At 40.9% G+C, this 24,723-nt stretch overlaps 1 protein-coding gene across 1 annotated transcript in view; it reads right to left on the bottom strand.

Moving 5' to 3' along the window:
• RAD54B (RAD54 homolog B) overlaps positions 1–24,723 on the bottom strand; it is a 71,274-nt gene that overhangs the window by 4,475 nt on the left and 42,076 nt on the right. The window contains exons 5-12 of the mRNA XM_074554995.1: positions 23,640–23,927; positions 21,122–21,284; positions 20,209–20,434; positions 6,076–6,283; positions 5,431–5,570; positions 4,574–4,864; positions 3,062–3,237; positions 705–966 (exon numbers count right to left, since the gene is read on the bottom strand). Coding sequence (XP_074411096.1) covers positions 705–966; positions 3,062–3,237; positions 4,574–4,864; positions 5,431–5,570; positions 6,076–6,283; positions 20,209–20,434; positions 21,122–21,284; positions 23,640–23,927 — 1,754 coding nt within the window. The remainder of the gene's footprint in view (positions 1–704; positions 967–3,061; positions 3,238–4,573; positions 4,865–5,430; positions 5,571–6,075; positions 6,284–20,208; positions 20,435–21,121; positions 21,285–23,639; positions 23,928–24,723) is intronic.

Genomic DNA, 24,723 nt, shown 5'->3' with positions numbered 1-24,723 from the left:
TTTACCAGACTTTTTCAAGCAACAAGACAAGTGACCACATGAGGGTACTAATTCACCCTGGGAAGAGGAGCAAGGGCTTATTTCAGGTATTAAGGACACAGCATTACTCTACAATAAAAAGTTTCTTACTGAGTTCATAAAAAGATTTCTTTAATTGTTATTTTTAAGGACTATTTTAACTGAAGACTCTTATGCCAACTAAATAATCCCTTGAGGCCAACAGTGCCTTTACAAGAATAGCACAGCATTGGCTTTCTTTCTTTTGGCATCACTGCCATGTGATTTTCTCATTCTTGCAATTGTGATCAGAGTCTCTCCCTTTTTCTCAGGGATTGCAAATCAACAGCAACATTTGCTATGCAATCTAATCCCATTTTCCTTTTCTTTTTAGAAACACAGCAACTCTCCAGATAAAAAGACATCAAGAGACAAAGAGGATACGTGACTCACTCCTCTGAAGAAACTAGAATTTAATCTTTTTATTTTTTACTGCAAGAGGGCTTCTACTGATCCCAGTATATATAATATGACAGAGAAATATTTCTTCTTTTCTTCTCAGGAAGAGTTTTCCCTCATTGTTGTACTTGTCCAGACACAATGTGATAATTGGTAGCAGTAAGACATGTAAAGTCAGGCAATTCAAACTCAGTCAAGAATTCATTTGATGCCCATCCCAACCCACATGTACACAGTTGTTACCAGACCTGAATATCTGTAGCTGGATTCCAGTCAATATCATACAGGATCAAATGAGATGCTCCAACCAGGTTCAGTCCCACTCCACCCGCCTTTGAACTTAGCAAAAAGATGAAAGCTGGGCTGAATTTGCTATTGAAAGCATCCACAATATGTTGTCTCTGGGAGACAGGAGTATGGCCATCCAGTCTGGTATAGGAGTATCCATAATGTTTGCATACATCTTGTAATACATTTAATGTCTGAGTGTAATTGGATACCAACACGACTCTGTCAAACAGTAAAACAAAGTCATCAACACAGACCTTGGTAAAATTAAAGTCCAACAACAAATCACTGAACACATAGAAGAAAATAAAATTAAGGTGAAAAATTCCACATCAACTCAGGGTTAGTTTTACTTTCCACAATATAAAACATTTCCAGTTAATTAGAAGCACATAACAGATCTGGATGCTTTATACTTACAGTCAAGCATTCAAGTGTTAAATAATTAATGTCTCCTTTTGCAACAGAATATGGCATAATGCAGATTACAGCATTCAGAACCAATCACAAAGATAGATTTTTTTTTAAAATCTGTTTATACAAAATAACTGTTGTTAAGACAGCATTTGCAGAGGATGTTGTAGGAGCTAATAAATAATGTATATATAAAACTCTACTTACTGAAAAAGCTACTATGAATTTCTACAGAAAACCTCAGAAAATTCCAACAAAAAATCAGTCGAGCAGGACAGCAGAGAGACTTTCCTACATTTTATGGCTGAAAAGAGTAGGGATGACTAGTGAAAGGTCTGATCCCTTACAGTAATGGCCCAAGCTATGTTGGTCTATTTTCTCTGAAATTTTGTCTAATTAGGTTTCAAAGGTTTGAAAATCCAGCATTTCTATCCTCCCAAATATTGAGGATGATTCTATTAAGTAGACAAATATCTTTTCAATTTAAGCCATAAGTAAAAGAACAGGGCATTTTCTGCCAGATTTCACTTGGAGGTCTTTAGTCATCTAAATTAAATGCAATATATTTCATTTTTTTAAAAGTAATAATATATTTTATTATTTTTTTTAAATAATTTTGATTAAAAACAAGTTCTGAATAGACAACTTCAGGGGGAAATTAAGATATTAATTTTAGAAGTGTTTTAGAATATTTTTATTATTACACTTTACAGCTGAACTACATCCATGATCTGTTTGTAAAGACTTTGCAAGACTTATTTTTTTGTCAATCAACATAACATTCACATCTTTGCACTCAAAAATAGAATATGAACTTCAGATTAGGACTAGAATTGAGTTTGTATATTGCAAAAACTATTCAGTACCAACGAAAGCAGAGAAATCAAAGAAAAATAAACATGAGCTGCACTGTATTAATGCAACAAAACTTAAAGGCATAAAGTAATGCCTCAAATCAGCAGCCCCTAAAGTACTGCTACAGAGTACCTGATACAGGTTTTACTGACACTCCTGGTTTCACTGACCTACACAAACTAAGGCCAGTACTTTTAGATATTCAGCTGTCACTGGTTTCAATGGATGCTAAGTACATAAACTCCAGCAACAGGCTCAACTTTCTGATTTGTGAAAAGAAAGTATCTTCAGATGCCATTCCATCAGTGTCAAGAGATCTGCTCTTACTTCCCACTACTGAATTACAGTGTGTCCTACTCAAACATCACTTGAAATAAAAGTTAAAAGTTAAATACTTTTTGAACAGTTGGGCTTTAAGGAATGAATCCATAAAAAATTATCCTGGGACACCATATCATGTGAGATTCCCACAAATCAGCAATTGCACAGAAATTAATTGTGTGCATCTTATTACTCCATGATAGCCAGAAGTTTTCCTACAAGTCAGTGGCATTTACCACAGGGGAAATAAGTGGTTGCTGGGCAAATTTATCTGTGGAGAATGTTTGCCCTGAACTTTAGAAAAGGCAGCAAGCAGTGAGCAGTTAAGCGTGATTAAAGAGGAAATAACTTATAATCTAGTAATGAAAATATTTCAGTGCCATTTCATAGATTAACACATCTTCTCATGAAGATACAAAGAACTGGAAAGCCTCTGCAAGTACAGGGTGCAGCACAAGGGCTGTAGCAAACCATCTTACTTGCTTTACAGTGTAAAAAATATCTGGAAAAAATATGAAGACCATCTTTAAAAATTATGTCAGCTAGAAGTTCTGAATTCACAATTTAACAAGAAAGCCAGGACTACAAGGTTTAAATTAATTTGGCACCCCTGCAAACAGCTGCAATACCTTTATTTTGAATGTTATACCCCCGTGCACTTGAAAAGCAAATCAATATCGAGAAGGTCACTCCCATTACCTCCCTTGTACCTTTCTTTCACACTTGCCTTTCAGAAGAGTTGAGCTCATGGATTGCTGCCAACAACTTCACCAGCACCTGCAATTTTCCTGAATCAGTTTCACAGAAAGTGTCTGAAGTATAATCTTGTGGGAAGACATCTATTACACCTTCATAGAGGCTGGACTCATCGTATTCCTCAGACATAGGATCACAGCTTTTTTCCTGTTGAAAAGAAAAGGATTAAAATTCCATATCCCCTCTAACATAAAATTTTTAAGATTGCTGTATTTTTATCACAAAGACAAAAGGAGGCATAAAAAGCTGCCACAAAGCAATGTGGCATGTGAGCATGACAACCTTCCAACACAGGATTGAAAGTGAAGTTTTAAAATACTTATAGTTTATATTAGTTTACATTCTCTAATCTAAGACATTGTTTGAAGCTAAGGAGAAAGTTGAAATATTTAGAACTGAAAAATGTGTACAAGTTCTCTACTTAAACAACCATACAAATGTATTTCCACAGTAAAGACATATCTAAACCTTGGGAGTGAGGAGGAAATCAATACATTGTGTATTCTTTCTAAATCCCATAATTGTTATGAAACTTCCCAATCATTCACTCTGTTTGGGAAAGTACTGTAATTAAGACTAGAAATGAAGAAAAGCTGGCAAACAAAACCAATAAAATAGTAGAAACACAGGTAATATTTTGCTGTACTTAGAAAATCAATGTTTCACAGGCAGGAAAAAGACCACTCAAATGCCAAAACCACAATGGTAATAAATTATCTGTACATACAGTCCTCTGCATCCCTATATTTAATAAAGGCTTGTGTTTTTGCATATGAAAGGTTTCTAATGCTTATACTATGAAGTAAAGGTAATGAACTTTACTTGGCAGCATTGAAAGCTAGAGGGATACTGCACTGTGCACATTCCACCAAAGTAATAAAGTATATCTTTAAAGAAAGACTTACATTTGCACTCACCTTACTTGGACTTCAGCTAGTGGCCCTACTATTACCACGTTCTAATTATCATACTATTTGCCTATGGGAATAAAAACATTTTTTTATGTACAACCCTAGGAGAAGTGGTAATGGGGACATCTAGCACCACTGACATCTTGAGCCTGCAACTCCCAGGGTCATTAAGCTTGAAAAAGTGAAAATATCATGTGGACAGGGAGCTTTCAGAGAAACCAGCAGACATACTAGTAATACTAGTAATCTAGACTACTAATCCCTAGTTAATAGTGCTCTTTGTAAAATTCACATTTCTATGTATTTTTACAGATATTCAGAGACAAGGTTAAGATGGAAAATACATTAAGAAAGAGAAAACGGCATAAGGCAATAGGAAACTGGTGAGATACTCTTCCTGAGCACATTCAGATTTCCTAACACTTGTGCTTTTGAAAGCAGACTTCCTAGAGCAAGCTGCATGGGAGAGTATGGAAATGACCTTAAGCAACATGCACATTGATAACAGTTTTAGTGACACGTGTCTGCTGAAATGACTAATTGCAAACACACACCCCCGTGCAAATAGATACCTTTATAGCTTTAAACAGAAGACATGGATGATTGCAAAGTTTTTTCAGAGCTCCTATACATATTAGGTGGGGACTGTTTTCCAGCCTGCCTTGCAGACAGGATGTAATGACACGAGAACTAAGCAGTTTTCGATACAATTCAAGTTGCAGCGCTGTTGGTCGGCAGAAGATTATGCTCTCCTTTTTGGGGGGCAGAAATTTGTTAATAACCTCCTGTGTTCTTCTTAGAATAAAGAGTCCAGTGAGGCGTGTGAGTTCTGCTGCTCTTTTTTCTCCTAATTCCTTTTCCTCCTAAAAGAATAAAGTACAAAATTAATTAGAATCTTGCATTTCATCAGAACAATCTTCTGTATGATTTTAATTAGGTATTTAAATAACCTTTTAAAAGTATGATACCATTTTCTGACATCCACTGTAATGACCAATTCTTCTCCAATTACTACCACTGCATTAATTCTATGTCTGGTTTCTAAAGTCTTAAACAAAGGAAAATAATGTCCCAGATGACATCCAAGGCTTGAATTATATTCTAGAATTCTATTCTCAAGATGCAGTGAAAGCATGCAGACTTTGCAGTGGTGTGGAGAAGCTAAGAATGGATAAAGTATTGTCACATGGCAATGCCCATGGCCTTTTGGGGAATGCTGTTGCCTGATAATTAATAGGCAGCTGAAAGGAGGTGATTTGAACATGTATGTTCTCCTTCTGTTCCCTTTGAAAAACAAGTGACTTCATGTCAATAGGAAGGTGAAAAGCTTCAGCTACTATTAGTAGTCCTGAGCTTCACTTTGCTCCATAGAATACAAATTTCATTTTACCATGAATTTTCTTCTAGAACTGATTTTTTAACCAAATACCTCTGTTGCTGAAGGTTCTCTAGATCTGACAATTGGCTCCTCATATATCTTTCTATACGTGGATAAAGAACCAAGTATTCCTGGATTCACAAACTCTATTAATGCATAAAATTCTTGCAAGTCATTTTGGATTGGAGTACCTTGGAAGAGAAAAAAAAAAAATCTGCAATTGGTTATTTTTACTTTAAACTGAAGGAAGTACATTGAAAGCAGGGGTCAATATTGACAATGTATCCTGAAAACAGATGTTTTATTTCTGTGTGAATTACTCAGAGTCCTGAATTGATCTAAAACTTTACCATGAATAACAAGATACTGCACTCCTAACTAAACAGACTGCAGATATACTTGTTCTGACAAAGGAATTTAAAAAATCAAGTTCTAAATAAATTTAATTAAATAACTACAAAGGAAAACATTGAGTGCAGAGTCCCAATTCCCTTACAGAAGATCTAAGGCTCCTTGCTTGCCCCTGAAGACTTACATATTTATGTAAAAACAATTGGAAATAACCTGTTTTTAAACACCTGAGATTTCTTCATTTAATACCCATTGCCAAAATTCCTACTGATCTCGTGCTTTTCTTTTACCCCAACCTAGCATTATCAACATAAAAAAATACTGAAAGTAACTGTAGATACTAACCAGTAAGGATAATTCTCCTCTCACAAGACAGACTAGTAAGGGCTGTAGTTGTCTTAATAGTGCTGTTTTTCAGCCGATGTCCCTCATCACAGATCAGGAGGTTAAATTCTACAGCCTGAATTTGATCCAGAGATCTCAACAGCATCTCGTAACTGATTATCATAACAGAATAAAGTGGAGAACTGATGAATTCTTCTACTTTGTGGTCCTGCAGGCATAAAGGAAAATAAATCATACAACTATTTCGTTGGAGATCACTTCCTTAAAAATCATCACATTCCTTAAAAATCCAGTAGCTACAGAAATTTCTTCTCACATGACAAGGTATTTACTATCTCCTACATGACTTCAGATTATTGATTCTTTCCTAATTTGCGAAAGAGATCTGATACAGCAATTTAGAATTTTACCACCTCATTAAAAGAAAATTTATTATTCTTTTAAGCCTTTAAATCCTCTGAGATACATTACCATGAAGGTGAAAAGCACAGAGTTCTTGTAATAGCTTTCCACTGCTGGAATTTGGGTAAGCTTCAAATGAATAATTAAAGCCAAGATAATGAAGGGCCACAGGTAGCTCCTGGTACATTCACTTTGGATCTCAGCCTGTAATGTCCAGTAGGAAATTACCGCAGTCTACCAGTCTACCAATTTTGTAGATTTTAAATTAATTTTATATTATTGAATATTATATCCTATTGGTATTATTTAACCTACTGAATTGGTTCTAGGTCTCAGGACATAGAAGAGCAAAGTTCAGCTTGATTGGAGCTCAGCAGGGAGGAGTTCTGCAGGGAGCTTTCATGGACATCAAAGGAACTCCCAAGTGCTGGGATTTTTTCGAGGATGCTCTTCTGGAAGCATGAAAATAGTCCATCCCCTTTAAAGATCAGGGAAACAAATGGAGCAAGAGACCCCTTGGCTTAACTGAGAGCTTCTGAATCAAAATCAAAAGCAAAGTGCACCAGCGATGGAAATGTGGATAAATACCTGTTGAGATCTACAAGGGCATTGCCAGGGCCTGCAGAGATGCAGACAGAAAAGCAAAAGCTCATATAGAAATTAATTTAGCCAGAGATGTTGAGAACTGCAAGAAACAGCTCTCCAAGTACGTAAAAAAGAAGCAGAAACAGAAGGAAAATACTGGCCCACCAATAAACAGGAGGTGAATTAGTCACAGCACCTTCTTTACCTCAGTCTTCACCAGCACTGCTGGGCCCCCAGCCCTGGGAACAAAAATCCAGGCTAATTACAGACCAACCAGGGTCAGTGAAGGAAGGTGGGGGTGAGCTCTTACAGGAGCTTGACCCCTATGGATTAATGGGCCCTGACATTGCCCAGGGGTATTAAGAGAGCTGACTGACATCATTGCAAGGCCAATGCATAACTTCTGGCGAAGTCAAATCGAATCCTCTGGAATGTGCCAGAGGACCGGACATCTAAAAATAGGGTTTAAAGGGGTTTAAATCCCACCTACAAGTAGGGTTTAAAGGAGGAACTTCTTAAGTTATGGAATGAATCTTCATGGGAGCTATCACATGTCAGAGAAAGCAAGGAGTTGGGAAAAGCCAACATAAACTCACCAATGACAAACTGAGCTTGACAAACCTGGTCACCCTCTGTGACAAAGCAAGCTGCTTGGTTGGTGTGGGCTGGGTGGACATTGCCTCCTGGATTTCTCCAAGGCTTCAGAATGGTTTCCCACAGCCTCCCTCTGAAAAGCAGATGGGCTGTGGTGTGGATGGATGCTCCATGTGGGAACTGGCTGAGGCAGCACCCAGCGGGTGCTGGTCAATGGCTCCTCCTCAAATGGGCAGCGAGGCACGAGTGGGGTCCCCTGGGATTGGTGTCAGGCCCAGCTCTGCTTAATATCCTCAGAAAGTGATTGGGAAGATGTTGTGGTGTGTTGCAATATCCTGTTTTACCTTCTCCCTTCCCCCTCGCCCCTCGCTGAGTGTGCCCTGTCAATCAGGCTAACATACCAGCAAGGCGTCGTGTGATAGGTGACCCTAGTACCTGGAGACCCTGCCCCTTCACCTGGTTGGTGACTCACCTGTCCCCTCCCCTTCCCCTGTCCTGAGCTTAAAATGTGAATGAGACCATGCGGCCCCATTCTGTTATCAGCAGTAGCCCAGTGCAGACATATCTGTGCTCATGGAATAAACATCTGGCTACCTTCTAGCAGAATCCGCTCCCTTCTTTTCTTCACCATCGCCAGAAGCTCTCCCCTGAGGAGAACGGAGTCCTGTCTTGTGCCCCGCTGCACTCTGCCGCCAGCCAAGGTATCTTTGAGGTATAACACCGCAGAGCTGCCTGTGGCCCAGCAGCGAAGGTCAGAACTGGCCTGGGCACCATCTAACTGGTTATATTGGGATACATATTCCAATATACTGGCGTCCCTGTGGGTGGGCAAGCGACCCTGAGCCCAAAAACGGACTTGCAGTTCCTCAGAGAAGCTTCTGCCAGCCGTGCATCCAGCTGAAAGGAGCCTGGCTTCAAGACTCCCAGCTAGAGACTTTGGGAATACTCCCAGAAAAAGTTTCGTGGACTGTTCGGCGCCTTTGGAAAGCCCTGCTTCATTGTGGTGAACAGATTTTCCAGAGGAAGAAAAGGGTAGCTTCTCTTGCACCCAGAGAGAGGTCCTTTTCCGGTGGAGACCTGCCTGCCTGTACCCAGCCTACAGCTTCCATTTCACGTGAGTATCTCTGCTTTCGGTAGAACAGAAGCTCAAAAACAGACTCTGCCGCGAGTTCTGTTCCTTTTTTGCCTTTGCATTTTGGCTGCGCAGCCCCACAGACGAGAATTCATAGCGTTCTAGTTTAGCTTTCCTGCTGCGTGTTTCACTGTTTTTTAGAATTCGCGCCGGAGCGGGATCGCTCTCTGCCCTTCCCCCCCCGGCTCAGCAGCGTGCTCAGACACGTGTTAGGAGATTTTCTTTCTCTTTCTCTTTGCGGGAGAGGGGGGGGCTCTCTTTCCACGTGGCCGGGGGACCTGCGGGGTCGGGAGTGCTCTGCACACGCGGCGGCGGGGGGGGGGCGTCCCGGTTTCGGCTGCCACGTGGAGTAGTTGCTGTCTCTGCTCCGCGGGGGTGCTGCATTCCACCGCGGGGGAGGCTTTGTGTCTGCCTCTGTTCGGCAGGGCGTGCCCTGCTGCTGCTGCCCGGGAATTTTAAAAGCAGTATATACAGCTGCATTGTGAAGCTTTTGTCTGCTCGTTATCGCTTTCTATCTGTGGTTTTTTTTAGAAATTGGTAGCTGATTTTAGCTTTGTTTTTGGTCAGGCGGGATTAAGTACTTTGCTTTTTAACATGGGTTCCAAACTTAGCATTGTACAAAGGGGAGTGTATTATCATATTGTTAGCATTTTAATCAAGAGTAATGTGAAATTCTCTAAAGGAAAATTGAAACAGTTTATAAGATGGCTTTTTCTGCAGTTCCCAAACATTTCCCCTGAAGAAATCCACAATATTCAATTCTGGGATAAAGTTGGGAATGAATTGATAACCTTAGGACAATCTGGCAAATTACCCTCAGCTAAATTTGTGTTCTGGAGTTTGCAAATTCGAACAGCATTGCTCAAACAAAAGGAAATGGAGAAAAAGCCAAATGTAAAGCCATGTGCCTCTGCTCTCCCTGTTCCTCCCTCTCCCTCTAAAACCCCTAAACCTCTTTCCCCAAAACTTGGTATTTTAAAGAGTGCAAACTCATTGGGAAGTCAGCTCCCAATGTGTGCAAAAATACCTGAGTTGTTTTGTTCACAAAGCCCTGGCCAGGCTGCGTGGAACCTTTCCCAATCCCCTCCTCTAAAATCCCGAGCACGTGTTAGCTTTTCGGAGAGCAGTGATGTCCAAAATGGCCCCCACTCCCTAGGGGGTGCACAAGATGGTGGGTGCCACGTGGCATCTTCCCAAACCGGGTCTTCTTCTTCCCAAAATCCTCTTAAGCATTCCAAAATTCCATCCCCATCCCCCTCTCCTCCTGTTCCTCGTGACACCTTTCCCCCTCCCCCCGCCTTTCCTGCAGTACCCTCAGCTCCGCCCCTTTACTCCTCCCAGGGGGCGGCCGCTGACGTGATGTCACCAGGTGACCCCGCCCCTTGTTCCCACAGTTTCCCCGCCCCTTGCCGGCTCCCTTTCCCCGCCCCCTCCCCGGGTTCCCACGGTGGGGACACACCCACTGCCTGTCCCCAAACCTGTAGCTGTGATCCCAATGCTTCTGATTCAAGGGATACAGAGCAGGGGACAGCAGACCCAATGCATGGTGCCATGTTGTCGCTAGCTCCTGTTATATTTCAGCCTGCAGCTCAAGCTGGAGCAGCCCCAACTGCTAATTGGAGTTCTTTTGGACGACAATTGATTAAAGAGATCTGTAAATCTCATAAAGAATATGGTCCACACAGTCCATATTTCCGTGGCCTTTTAAATTCTGAATTAAGTAGGACTGTTGTGGTTCCACATGATTTAAAACAAATTTTTTCATGTCTCATGACATCCACGGAATTCAAATTATGGGAATCAGCATTGAAGCAACTGCTAAAAGATGCTCTCCCAAGCTTACAGGCTGATCCAAACACAGCAAAAGACAACAATGGTAACCTTATCACTATTGACCACCTCTGTGGTGAGGGTCAATGGTCTTCTCCCTCAGTCCAAGCTGCTGCAATTCCTGCAGAAACACTTGAGAAAGTAAAGGAAGCAGCTGAAAAAGCATTCTTTTCCCTCCAACCTGAGGGGCCTTTTGAGCCCTATAGTAAAATCAAACAACTACCATCAGAGCCTTTTGTGAAATTTGTAGAAAGGCTAACTAGAGCCATTGAAATACAAGTTAAAAAGGAAAATGCAAGGGAAGCAATTTTAGAAGAAATAGCGTTTACAAATGCAAATGAACAGTGTCGAGCAGCAATCCTGAGCCTTCCTATGGAACCTTCCCCTACATTAAAAGATATGCTTCTAGTCTGTAACAGGAAAGTGCCTCTGATGACTGTAGCTGAAGACACCAGACCAAGGCTGCTGCCAAGACCACCCCAGCGTGTTGCTGTTGCCAGCCCTGCACCTTCTCTTTCAGCACAGCAGTACCCTGGGCAGCAGCGGAGACCAGCAATAGTTGAGCCCACTAAACCATGCCTGCTTTGTAATAAGCTAGGACACTGGAGTAACCAGTGCCCCCTGAAAAGGGAATTTGATGAATTTAAAAATAGCAGGGGAGGAGAACTGCAAGCCCTCCCTGGGGGTCAACAACAAAAAAACGAAGAATAAAGCGCCAGCCTGCCAGGCGTGCAGACATAAAAGGAGCAGGCCAAGAAAATAAGGGTAGCAAAATAAATCAAGCGCACAATAATATTAACATTTGTGTAAGTGAAGCAAGTGCTTCAAAGACCAAGTCTGCTAGTCCACTGTTGAAAGTGAAACAAAATAACCTTTGTTATGATTTAAGTGATTCTGTATTAACCGCATCTTCTGTCAATGAGCCTTACAGGTTGCAGCTGACAGAGTCACTCCACCTGAAGGACACTGACTGGCATATTGTCTCTGTAAATCCTGAACAGAAAGGTACTTGGAACCAAATTCGTTGTAAGTACATCATCACTGGGGACAAAAACACACCACAAGAGATCGAAATTGCTCCGGGAATAACAACATCAGATCCCAAGCAATTTGTTCTCAGCCTGCACTGTTTCCACCCATCCCTGTTTCTTCCCAAGGGACAAATTGTTGCTCAAGCTATCCCTGTGCCATCTTTACCTGAAAATGTCGATAAACAAGGGCCCACAGTCGCCCGGGTCCAAGTTATTGGGACAGATAAACCCAAATTGTGGTGCAATGTCAGTGGGGGTGGGGAGTCTAAACGCATTGAGATGCTTGTAGACACAGGTGCAGACTGCACAGTGATTCCAGTACAAGACTGGCCAGCACACTGGCCTTTACAAAATGTTGCTGGTCACCTTCGAGGTGTAGGAGGTCTGCAATTGGCAAGGCAATCCAAAAGCATTATTCAATTCGAGGGTCCAAACGGACAATTGGCAAATATCCGTCCATTTGTGTTAGATTATTCAGAACCTTTGTTAGGGAGAGATTTAATGGCCCAGTGGGGTGTCACAATTAATATTCCAGACTCTCCACAGCATTTTTGTGCAGCAGTCATTAAACAACAGCGCCCCATCCAAAAACTTAAGTGGAAAACAGACGAACCAGTTGATGTGAAACAGTGGCCACTCAGTAAACAAAAAATAAAGGTGCTTGAGGAACTAGTAGAAGAGCAACTAAAAAAGGGCCACATTGTGGAGACCATGTCCCCATGGAACTCTCCAGTGTTTGTCATCCAAAAAGCTGACAAAAAGAGGTGGAGACTCCTCTGTGACCTCCGACAAATTAATAATGTAATTGAAGATATGGGTTCTCCCCAACCTGGTATGCCATCCCCAACAATGCTTCCTCAAGATTGGAAATTAGCTGTTATTGATATTAAAGATTGTTTTTTCCAAATCCCATTGCACCCTGACGATGCACCGCGTTTGGCATTCTCTGTCCCTTCTATCAATTCAGAAGCTCCTATGAAAAGGTACCATTGGACCGTTCTTCCTCAGGGCCTAAAGGTATCTCCAGCTATCTGCCAGTGGTATGTCTCTTCCCTGCTTTCCCCAGTTCGTGCAGCCGCAGAGAAGGCCATCATCTACCATTATATGGATGATATCCTTGTGTGTGCCCCCAATGATGATTTACTAACACATGCGCTTGACCTAACGATCGATGCATTGATTGTTGCAGGGTTCGAGCTCCAGGAACAGAAAATTCAAAAGATGCCACCTTGGAAGTATTTGGGCTTAGAAATTGGAAATAGGACCATTGTTCCTCAAAAACTAGAAATCAATCCAAGGATCAAGACCCTTGCGGATGTCCACAAGTTGTGTGGGTCTTTGAATTGGGTAAGACCATGGCTTGGTCTGACTAATGAAGACCTTGCCCCTCTTTTCAATTTACTGAAAGGGGGAGAGGACCCAGGTGCTCCTAGGTCTATTACCCCAGAGGCACGGAAAGCTCTAGAAAAGGTTCAGATTGCAATGTCCACAAGACAGGCCCACCGATGCCGGCCTGATCTGCCATTCAAATTTATCATCCTAGGTAAGTTGCCACACCTCCATGGAATTATTTTCCAGTGGGAGGAAAAACAAACACCTAAGGCAAAGGACACACCAAAAAAGGACCGGGACCAGAGGGACTCTCTCTTGATCATAGAATGGGTTTTCCTCAGTCACAAAAGGTCCAAGAGGCTGACAAAGCCTCAGGAGCTGATAGCAGAACTGATCCGGAAAGCAAGGACCCGGATCAGGGAGTTAGCAGGATGTGATTTTAAGTGCATTCACATTCCAGTTGAGTTAAAATCAGGTCAAAATACTATGAAAATACTGGAACAATTGTTTCAAGAAAATGAAGTGTTGCAGTTTGCTCTGGATTCCTACTCAGGACAATTTTCGGTAGCACGGCCCGCTTGCAAATTGTTTGAACAAGATGTTCAATTTACTTTAAAATTAAGAACTGCTCTAAGTAGGAGACCTTTAAAAAGGACTCTAACTGTCTTTACAGATGCGTCCGGGAGGTCCCACAAGTCTGTTATGACTTGGAAAGATCCTCAAACCCAGCAGTGGGAGACGGACATTGCTGAGGTGGAAGGTTCACCTCAGGTTGCTGAATTGGCTGCAGTTGTTAGGGCTTTTGAAAGGTTCTCAGAACCATTTAATCTGATTACAGACTCTGCATACGTGGCAGGAGTAGTATCCAGAGCAGATCAAGCAATACTGCAAGATGTATCTAACATTGCACTTTTTGAATTGCTTTCCAAACTGGTAAAGTTAGTCACTCACCGAGAGCAACCCTTTTATGTGATGCATGTCAGGTCACACACTGACTTGCCAGGGTTTATCGCTGAAGGCAACAGAAGGGCAGATGCTCTTGCTGCACCTGCAGTGATGGCCACTCTCCCAAATGTTTTTGAACAGGCAAAAATCAGCCACCAGCTTTTCCACCAAAATGCACCTGGCCTGGTTCGCCAGTTTAACATCACTCGAGAACAGGCCAAAGCGATTGTGACCACATGCCCAAATTGCCAACAACATGCACTCCCTACAGTGAGTACGGGAGCAAACCCAAGGGGACTGAACAGTTGTGAACTGTGGCAAACAGATGTAACACACATACAGGCTTTTGGACGGCAGAAATATGTTCATGTTAGTGTAGATACCTTTTCTGGAGCGGTCTATGCTTCTGCCCACACAGGAGAATCATCTATTGATGCTATTAATCACCTCTTACAGGCTTTTTCTTTCATGGGCATCCCCAAGGAGCTGAAAACTGATAATGGGCCTGCTTATAAATCCAAGGAATTCGGGAGCTTCCTGCAGCAATGGGGAGTAGAGCATAAAACTGGCATCCCCTACTCCCCTACAGGTCAAGCTATTGTAGAAAGAACTCACCGTGATATTAAAAGGGTCCTGGACCAGCAACAACAGGTTCTGAAGGTAGAACCTCCCCACATCCGGTTATCCAGGGCGCTATTCACAATCAATTTTCTGAATTGTTCTTTTGACAGCCTGAACCCACCCATCCTACGCCACTTTGGGGGGAACAGTCACAGGTTGATGAAAGAAAAACCTCCAGTTTTAGTAAAAGACCCTGAGACTTGGAAAATGGTGGGACCTTACAAATTGGTTACTTGGGGACGTGGATACGCCTGTGTGTCCACCCCCTCTGGTTTAAGGTGGGTTCCTTCCAAATGGGTAAAGCCCTATGTTCCCAAAGTCTCAGAGAAATCTGCAGAAGCACCCCAGGTTGCTCACGCTGCCTGGAGAAGAAAACGCCGCGCACGTTCTCTGGAGGAAATTCCATTTAAGCCTCCTATCTGGAATAGTTTGTAATATATGTTTGTCTCAAGTTTTTGTACCAGTTTAGATCCCACTGTTCGTGTGTAGCCTCGAGACGTCATGAGACTGAGCCTGCTTCTCGTCCTACTCGTGATCATCCCACCTGCAATCTCCTACATAGTACCGCAGCCCAAACCACATATGGACTACCTCGATAAAGGTTCTCAGACATCAACAGAGAAACTGACAACGAGCTGAATGGACTTTTCAATGGCTGGAGACTCTCGGGCTGGTTGGGATCTATTCTGAAAACTGTAATTTTAGTGCTGTTTATTTTAGTTGTAGTTATTGTAGTTTTTAGCATTGTTTTTAGAGTAATCAGACGCATGGTTCTCAAGTTAATCTCAAGCTCATCTCCCCCTCCTGAGGTCTACCATTTGGAAGCCCTCAGTGCTCCAGTGGATGACCTAGAAGCCTCAGTAGAATCATTCTGCACCATAAACACAGTCCTCTTCTTTTTAAACAAAACTAGGGGGAGATGTTGTGGTGTGTTGCAATATCCTGTTTTACCTTCTCCCTTCCCCCTCGCCCCTCGCTGAGTGTGCCCTGTCAATCAGGCTAACATACCAGCAAGGCGTCGTGTGATAGGTGACCCTAGTACCTGGAGACCCTGCCCCTTCACCTGGTTGGTGACTCACCTGTCCCCTCCCCTTTCCCTGTCCTGAGCTTAAAATGTGAATGAGACCATGCGGCCCCATTCTGTTATCAGCAGTAGCCCAGTGCAGACATATCTGTGCTCATGGAATAAACATCTGGCTACCTTCTAGCAGAATCCGCTCCCTTCTTTTCTTCACCATCGCCAGAAGCTCTCCCCTGAGGAGAACGGAGTCCTGTCTTGTGCCCCGCTGCACTCTGCCGCCAGCCAAGGTATCTTTGAGGTATAACACCGCAGAGCTGCCTGTGGCCCAGCAGCGAAGGTCAGAACTGGCCTGGGCACCATCTAACTGGTTATATTGGGATACATATTCCAATAGGAAGATGGGATCAAGTGCACCACAATGAAGTTTCCCAGCAACACCAAACTGAGTGGGAAAGTGGACACTTTGGAGGAGAGAGCCACCCTGCAGGAAGATTTGGATAGGCTGGAGAGTGGCTAACAAGAATCTGATGAAGTCTAGCAAGGGCAATCATCAGGTCTTGCACCTGGGAAAACAACCCAGGTGTGCAGCACCATAGGGCTGGCATCCACCCAGCTGGGGAGCATCTCTGTGGAAAGGGATCTGGGGATCCAGGTGGACAATCAGATCAGCATGAGCAAACAGTGCTGTGCTGGCACAGAGAGCCAACAGGATGCTGGGCTGCATCCACAAGGGCATCACCAGCAGAGATCCAGAAGTCATTGTCCCACTCTGCTCAGAGCTCATCAGGCCACACTGGAATGCTGTGCTCAGATTTGGTCCCTGCTGTGCAGAAAAGATGTGGACAGGCTGGAGAGGGTCCAGAGAAGAGCCACAAACTGGCAAGCCTGTGACAGGGGGAAAGGCTGAGAGAACTGGGTTTGTTCAGCCTTGAGAAAAGAAGGCTTAGGGGAGAACCTATTCACCATGTTCCAGGGGAGTGGTGGAGATTTGTCCGGACAGGATGCTGGGCCATCTTGTCCAGACAGTGCTTTTGCCAAGAAAGGTTGGACTGCATGATCCTTGAGGTCCACTGCAATGGGATATTTCACGATTATTCTCTGATTAATTTTGTTACTAGCCCTTACCATTGATGGGTTGGCCAACAAGTAAGATCACCCTGGGATTCAGAAAATAAAGAGTCCATAATCAGCCCCAGAAAACATGTCTGTCTACTGATAGATTTTTAATCTCTGTATTATTGGTCAGAAAACGACTGCAACCATCCCCTCTCTTATATACCCCTCAAGCCCTTTCCCTTCAAAAGACACCAAGAATTTTCCTGTCTATTGAAGGAAATGCACACACTAAATAGTCACTGTAATGGTACAGAGAGCTTCCTCCAAAACAGAAACAGCTGTTTTTCTGTGCAGACTTGTAAATGTACTAGGATTGTCTACCTGTCTTGCAATTATGCATAAAACTGGAAAAATCAAAAATCTCCTGTGGGCATGTCCCTTACCTTTCCACTCAGCTCCAGATGCTAATTTTCTGAATGCTTCTTCCTATGTCCTAAAGGTGTTCACTAACTAAGCAGGCTATGGGTGCAGCTGACAAGCTGCAACCTCTCTAATTGTGAAAACAAATCAGTCTAGAGCCTTAGAAGGTTTTTATATTTCCAAACAAGATCAGTTACCAAACACAGACGACTAAGTCTGGAGCCAGATGGTGTAATACATTGTAAAAGCAGCACAACTTAATTATCACAACCTTTAGAGCCTCCTAGCAGGTGATTCAGATGAATCCAGCACATTAATCTCACAAAGTACCATGCAGCAAATCAGCCCACATGCTGCTCACAAGGAGGCCCAGCACATCAGAGGAAACAAGGAGTAGTAAGGACCAGGTAACAAGGACATGCACCCATTTTTCCAGGTGTTTGGGACTGGACTTGAGCAGTCCTGTTGTTTCCAGGACTGTAGTTAACTGCCTGTTTTCTTGTTGTATTTTTACTGCTGTTTTCAAAACAGAAGCAGAAAATTTCCCAACACAGGAACAGAGACACAGAGGAGCCCTGTAGGGAAGACCCAATGCTGTCCCAGCCCAGTATACAGGCTCCATGTTGCAGCCTTGAAGACAGAGGCAATGCCTTTCTGGACTTCTCCTGGCATGGTCAAGCACCAGAAGATGCCCAGCGTTCAGAAACCATTTTCTTTTTGTACACTTTCAGGCTGTGAGCTGAGATGGGGAAAGTGGCCTGAGGCACTGGGGAACAGCCACCAACATCCCTCCCCTGGAAAAATATCAAGTATGCAGGGGAGTTTGAACTCCTTAAAAAAAAAAAAAAAAAAAAAAAGCAGGAGAGTCCCTTACAAGCCTCCTGCAGTCAAATATAATATTTCCTACTGTATGTAACAACAGCAGTGGTTGAAAGATGAAAAATTAAAATAAATTTACAAGCTAATTTCAAGTAATTAATTCATACTCTTAACTGGCTGCAGAATATGTCTATATTATACCCTCCATTTTAACAATTACCCAAAGTGACTTGACAGATTTAAGTGAGCTGCCTGGAGCCACATATGGAGCAATTATCAATCAGTATTAGAGGTCCATAATGTCCCAGACTTCCTCTTTGAACAGGCCTTTCTTTGCACTAGTTCAAATCCAATGTAGCTGGTAAAGTGTGAATTCAAAAATGCTGAATCATAAAGCAATGCAGACCTGTAATTAATTATTTTTCCAGATATTTTGACTTCAAAACCAAATCAAAACAACTCCAGTAGGAAGTGATACTCTGCAGACAGATAAAGGAATTATTCTCTCAAACATATTGCAAATGCTTAAAATAGGAATTAACAAGACCTAAAAGCAACCTTCGTGGAGATACCTTCCTTTTAAAAGCAATGTTCTCCACATGGTATTTCCATATTAACATAATTAAACTGCAATCACATTTTAAAAGATAATATCCTGGTGTGTTAAAAAGTCTGTTACTGAAGGGTTAGGATTAGGTTATGGCATTTCAGTGTGAAAGTGAGGAAAACATTTTTAAAAGTCTAGCAGTTCTTTGAATGCATTCCTTATAGACAAGAACAGAAGAAAATGCTGGAGATAAGCTCTTTCTTTAAGTTATACTGGAGAAATAACAGCATGGTAATTGCTGTTTTTCCAGAGAAGATAGACAGTAAGTTATTGTGAAATACCTCATTATACCCCAGGCAAGTCATATTGTGTCTTCCTTTTGCATGACAGTGTATTCTGTGGTATTTGGGAACACAGCTGTTAAAGCTGCTGAGTGTCCCCAGTCAAATAGGTCCAATGAGATGAGTAACAGTTTTAAAGTTATTTAAATTTAAAGAAAGTGAAAGCTACTGTCATTTTGGGGCATAGTAACTGTCATCACATTCAGGCTTTCTCCTCCCAACATTATTCATAAGAACTGCAAGAAAACGTTTCATTATCTCTAACTCGCCTTTTAGGTTAAAAGGTTGCCATATTATATTTTGCCTTGTATCCATTTCTTTTAGGAAATTTCATTTCTCCCATCCCACCCTATATTATATTACAGTTCCTGGCAAGTCAGTTTGCTTCATTTCCACAACCTGAAACAAGTTACTAAGAAAAACGAATTATGCACAATGCACCTATTATACATGCATTGTCTTCAGTGGAAGACCTACAGTTTGTAGAGTTTGGCAATAATAAGTCAAATTTAAAGAAATTGTTATTGTTGCAAAATTGTGTATAGTTTACCAAGAAGTAAACTTCCATTGAAAACTTCTGCTTCACCTGAAATATTAATTCTTCCATTAAGGATAATTCAAGAAACTAAAGGCAAATCTGGTTGGTGTAAGAAATGGATAACCTTTAGAATGAAGAACTGTTTGTTTCATCAGTCCACCTGTATGAAATTATTAGATTAAAAAATAATTTTGGAAGACAAGTATCTTCATCTTTGTTGCAAGCACCAATGGAGGTACTACAAGCTCTCCACTTCCCTGGAACTTGTGAATGTTAATAGCAGCAGGAACAGTTTCACTACAGGAGGGGACAGGGATCAGCATCATCCTGCTTCTTAATAAGATTTGTACTTGCCTGCATTATTCTAGAGACAAGAGATAGTCTCATCACCTAACACTGAGACTCTAGGCTTGGTAACTCTTGAGACTTTAAATCATCCCAACAGAGATCTAACTCTTGACTGTGACACTAAAGGGAATAACCTTCTGAAGTACCCCAAAACAGGCAGCCAAAACAAATTAGAAGTTTTCAGTACAGAACAAAAGCAACTACCACAGAAACAGGTAGAGGCTTTGGTATGTAAACAGGGAAGGTGTGCACTTTGATACATAACAGAAAATTCCTTAAACTGAAGAGGCACAGGGAAGAGCATGTCACCTTTTACAACTCCAAAGGGGAAACCAGAAGAAAGGTGAGACAGACATATGCTACACGTGAGCTTGGGTTATGACTGGTGACTGACAGCAAAATACCCATATGGACAATTATCTAAAGAAGAAATAAAGTATAACAAATTAACATTAACAGAGAATTACTAGGCTTTGTCTCTAGTTAAAAAAAAAAAAGAAGACAAAAAACCCCATAATTTCTATATTCTGAGCCAGTAATGACCTAATCCCCTTTTGGAAATAAATCTTACCTGATCAACTGTAAAGACTTTGATCCTTTCGCTTCCCAACCATTTCTGAAATTCTTTTTTCCAGTTTTTCACCAGACTCCCAGGGGTGACCACCAGTGCTCGCTTTAGCACAGGTCTGCATCCGTAGGGCCCCTGGCGCAGCAGAGTCCACACAAGGGCAATGCACTGCAGGGTTTTGCCCAAGCCCATCTCATCTGCCAGGATAGCTCCAGACCTGCCACCAACTCTGTAAGAAGGAACGAGGTGCTGGTATCATTTTAAAGGACATATCTGTAACTATCCACAACTGCTTCAGGGATTTGCTTCTGTGCTTGTTTTCTGAAGTATAAAAACCTATTTATACTTATTATGTCTCCTGTAGGTTTTTATTCAGTTGTACTAGAAGATCTTAGAATGAAAATTCTCATTCTCTACATTCTCTAACTCAGTAGTCCTCTAAAACTAAAGTTTAAATCTGCCTTTAGAACTAGAATTATCCAATACCTTAAGGAATCTATGGCTTGGGAAAACACTTTTGAAAACAATGCTGTATTTTTTGAAACAGGTTGAAATAACATCTTTTTTATTCTAAATGCCAGAATTATAAATTACATGAATAATTTTGAATTATGAAATATAAACCCCAGAAAACAGTGTTTTTCAGCATGGTTTTGATTATATCTGTATTTACAAAATTTGGTACGTAGAAATGACAGGCCTTTCGGTGCACTAACTTCTCATGACATCTGGCAAAGTCATGGCAAGTATGATGCTACATTTAGGTCAGAAAAAACTTGCGCAGCCGCTTTTGGGAGAAAATTACTAACATTAATTAACTGAAAAATTGCTCAACACTTCCCAAGATGTCACATTTCAAACATGGGCAGGAAAATATTATAGGTATTAAAAGCTACAAGGATAATTATTACCTTACCTCATTCCCATTACACATTCATACAGAAATATAATTCCTTCTCTCTGATGTGGGCGGAGATTACTTGCAATGTAAGGATCTACAACTACATCCACCACAGGTAAACCGGCCTTATTGAACATCCACTGATGACTTGCATTTGGTCGTGGCATAACCAGAGAATCTTCAAGTTCAAAGCATAATCAAGCATTACTTTTAGTCTGTTAGCAAAACTTATTAAAGTCAATGATTTAATTACTGTTAAAAATACCGTTTATTATATTGACCATTCTCAGACTGAAAATACATTTATAAGTACCTAGACTGCCTTCTCCAAAAAAACATTCTTTTAAAGAGGCTTTCCAAATAGTTTTTTTCTCAAAGGTAAAGATGATAAACTGAGAAATATGAGGAGGTTTTTTTGGATGAGGTGAAACTGCCTACCTAATAAAAGTTGCTTGATAACTTTGAATTCATAAAGTTAAATTCATAGAGTTAAATTAGAAGAAGTTCCAAAATACTTCTGAATTAAAAATCTAAGAAAAAAAACAATGACCTACATAAAATCTAAATACTCTAAATAATATATTTCAAGGGGATAGTCTTGTAGTAGCCCAGAAAGTCTTCCCTGCCCAAGAAACAGCCACTGATTTGTTAAAGAAAAATAAGGGAGGATTGAGTGTGAGCTGACAAAGACTGCCACAGTGCATGAATAAAAGAAATTGAAGGGTTTGAAGACATGCAGAGGCAAAGAGAGAATGAAATATTGAGCAACATCTAAATAACAGTTTTGCTTGCCATAATCAGTTTACAAACATTATGATTTTGCTAGACAATGTCTATTCTTGGGTTGCTCCTGCTGCTGCTACATACCTTCACTGAAAAACTGTATTGTCAGAGGACAGAATGAGAAAGCAATTTATGGCTTCTGGTATTTTTATGTCACTATCGTAAACCTATACTGATAATTTATTTATGGGAATAGGTTGGTTGAAGGCTTATATCAGTCAGGGAGATTTTGTTTCCTACTGACAAAGGGTTGAGTTCTGATGGATTAAATCAAATTGCATGTGCATATATTTAAAAGCCAGTGGAAACAAACAGATAACTTTTCTGACAAAAATCTGCATGAAAATGAGGAGGAAACAAGACTTGGATAAACACTGGACTAAAAGCTTAAAAACTGTATGTGGAAGATGTAGCTTTATATCTTTGCCACTGTGCTCCGTTCGGCTGGCTTTCCATTCTGTAGAAGCTGCATTTTAATCAACTATAATAATAGACATCATGGTGAAGTGAAAACCTCTGACTGTTCCAATATCAAGGTCCTGGTCTTGTAAAGTATCTCAGTAACTTCTGCAAGAGTTAATGCAATCAGGCATTAAATAGAATGATCCTCCTGTGTAAGCAAACCTAAAGCCTGAGAGCCCAACCCATTGATGTGTTGAGAGCTCCCAAAATATGATACAAGGTATTCAAATTCACTACGAGTCACAGAAGACAACTAGAATACTTTTAACTCTTTAACAAACTAGTGCAGAAACAGCAAAGTTGTTAATTTACATGCTGAATATATTGGCCTTCTTTGGTCAGATTTTCAGTTAGAATGCTAATGCAGCATCATCTTGCAATCTCAGGAAGGAACATTCTTAGATAAAATGTAATCAGGCTAAATTAAGACCAGAAGTTGGTGTTAATAAGGATGCTCTTTTATAATTACCACTTGACTAAGATTTCATTGTTTATTTACATAGCAGCCAGGTAACAGCTTCCAGAAGTCTCACAGTATCAGGAAATGATGTAAGAACTCAGAGGGAGGTATTACAGTAAGAATATAGAAAAAGAGCTGCGTTTTTTTAAATAAGCACAGCTCTGCTTAGCAACATTTTTTTATGCTCATTTTTATCTTCCATCTGAAAGACAGAGCTACCAGCAGAATATAGCTCCTATATGGTTTGTAGACAAAAAACAGTTCTGCCTAATAATCAACACCACTTACACAACTGCTTAACCAGCCTGCTCCTGTACAATATGTGAACTCTCATGGCTCTTCAGCACAAAACTATAAACATTTATTCCAAAACATATCTGGTTGAGTTTTAGTTACACTCACTGGCTGTGAAGGATCAGGCATTGACAGAAGCAATTCTCTCAAAGTGGCACAACTTTTCTATTGCTGATCCTCCACTGCAATTACTGTGCTGTCACATTATGGCTGTATGCCACTGACCCCAGTGGGAAGCTGGAACTCATCTAGAACTCCTAGTATGTGTCAGATTGTTTCAATGATCAGTAAACACATTGTCTTCGGCAAAACTCTTAGAAACTACTCTGTTTCCATAGCCATCTGTAACAACTATGAAAAACTTGGTTCAGTGTAGAGTATTTTACTTGTTAGAAACACACATGACAAAATCCTAGCATGGTTAGATAATAGTACTGCATGTCAGAAATACTTCAGTAATACATTGAGGTTACACAATCAATATTTTTTGAGAGTCAGAGGATGTTTAAAGAAACTTTAAAATTTCAATCTTACTTGTGGCATTTGGATCATGGCGAGGTTTGCAGCTTTGGGAATCTCTGAGCATATTCTCTTTAGTACTGGGTTGACAGACATTTTTGAATGGTTTACAGAACAGTTTTGTACTAGTTTGAGATAATGCAGATGCATCTGTTTCATGAGTCCCTATTCCAGCCTGAAAACACCTGCCACTGTTGAAATCATCTGCTGAAATTACACTCATCACTTCAATTTCTTTTCCGCCAACCATCAGTGTTTGACCTTCATCAAGGCTGTCTAACTCTTTAGCTTTATATCCAGTACCTAAAAGAACATAAAAATAAAATAATTAGGACAACACAGCAAGTACTATTTCCTTAAAACCAGTACTCATCTGCAGGACGGAAAAACTGTGAAAAAGTTACTCATTCTGAAACATTTAATTGTTCCACATAAAGCCTTTCCCTCCTTAATAGAGTGACATGTGAGTGCTAATAATCAGAATTAGCAAAGTATATGAGCAAAGACTCAGTCATCCTCATCACCAACCAAGTCTACTGAATGTCAAACAACTGTTTAAGACAGCTTTTAAAAAGTAGCTCCATGTGGTAAAATCCAGAAGTTTCCCTTAATAACCATCCTAAGTCCTTTTCCCTTTTTTTCATGCCCCCAAAAGAAGTCTCCTAACCCCTCCTGCTATTGATCTAAACGGTGTATTCTACTTTTTAAATAATTCTACATTAGTTTTCTTACACTTAAAGATTCAGATGCCTCTGAAATCTTCATTTCTACATATGCTCTGGAACATGTTCTGATTATTGCCAAGATTTATGAGTAAGTTAAGTTCAAAACTTGTTAGGCTTGGTCAGGTGGGCATTCTCACTGCAGCTACAAATGCAATTCCAAAACACAGCTACAGCTGGTGTCATTACAAAATACAGCTACAGCTGCCACTTCCTTTTAAGAGAACAGTGTAGGAAAGAGTGGGGATTCCTTCTTTTAAATAGCAGTCTACTGGTTGAAGCTCTCACATAAGAATCAGAGGACATATAATTTATTTTCTTAACTCAGAGAGGTCAAAGCCACACCTCTGTTTCAGAATTCTTTACTTCAATTATTG

The sequence above is a fragment of the Zonotrichia albicollis genome, chromosome 1 (assembly GCF_047830755.1).
Source record: "Zonotrichia albicollis isolate bZonAlb1 chromosome 1, bZonAlb1.hap1, whole genome shotgun sequence".
Lineage (NCBI taxonomy): Eukaryota > Metazoa > Chordata > Aves > Passeriformes > Passerellidae > Zonotrichia > Zonotrichia albicollis.
This window is presented reverse-complemented; position numbering and strand designations above follow the sequence as displayed.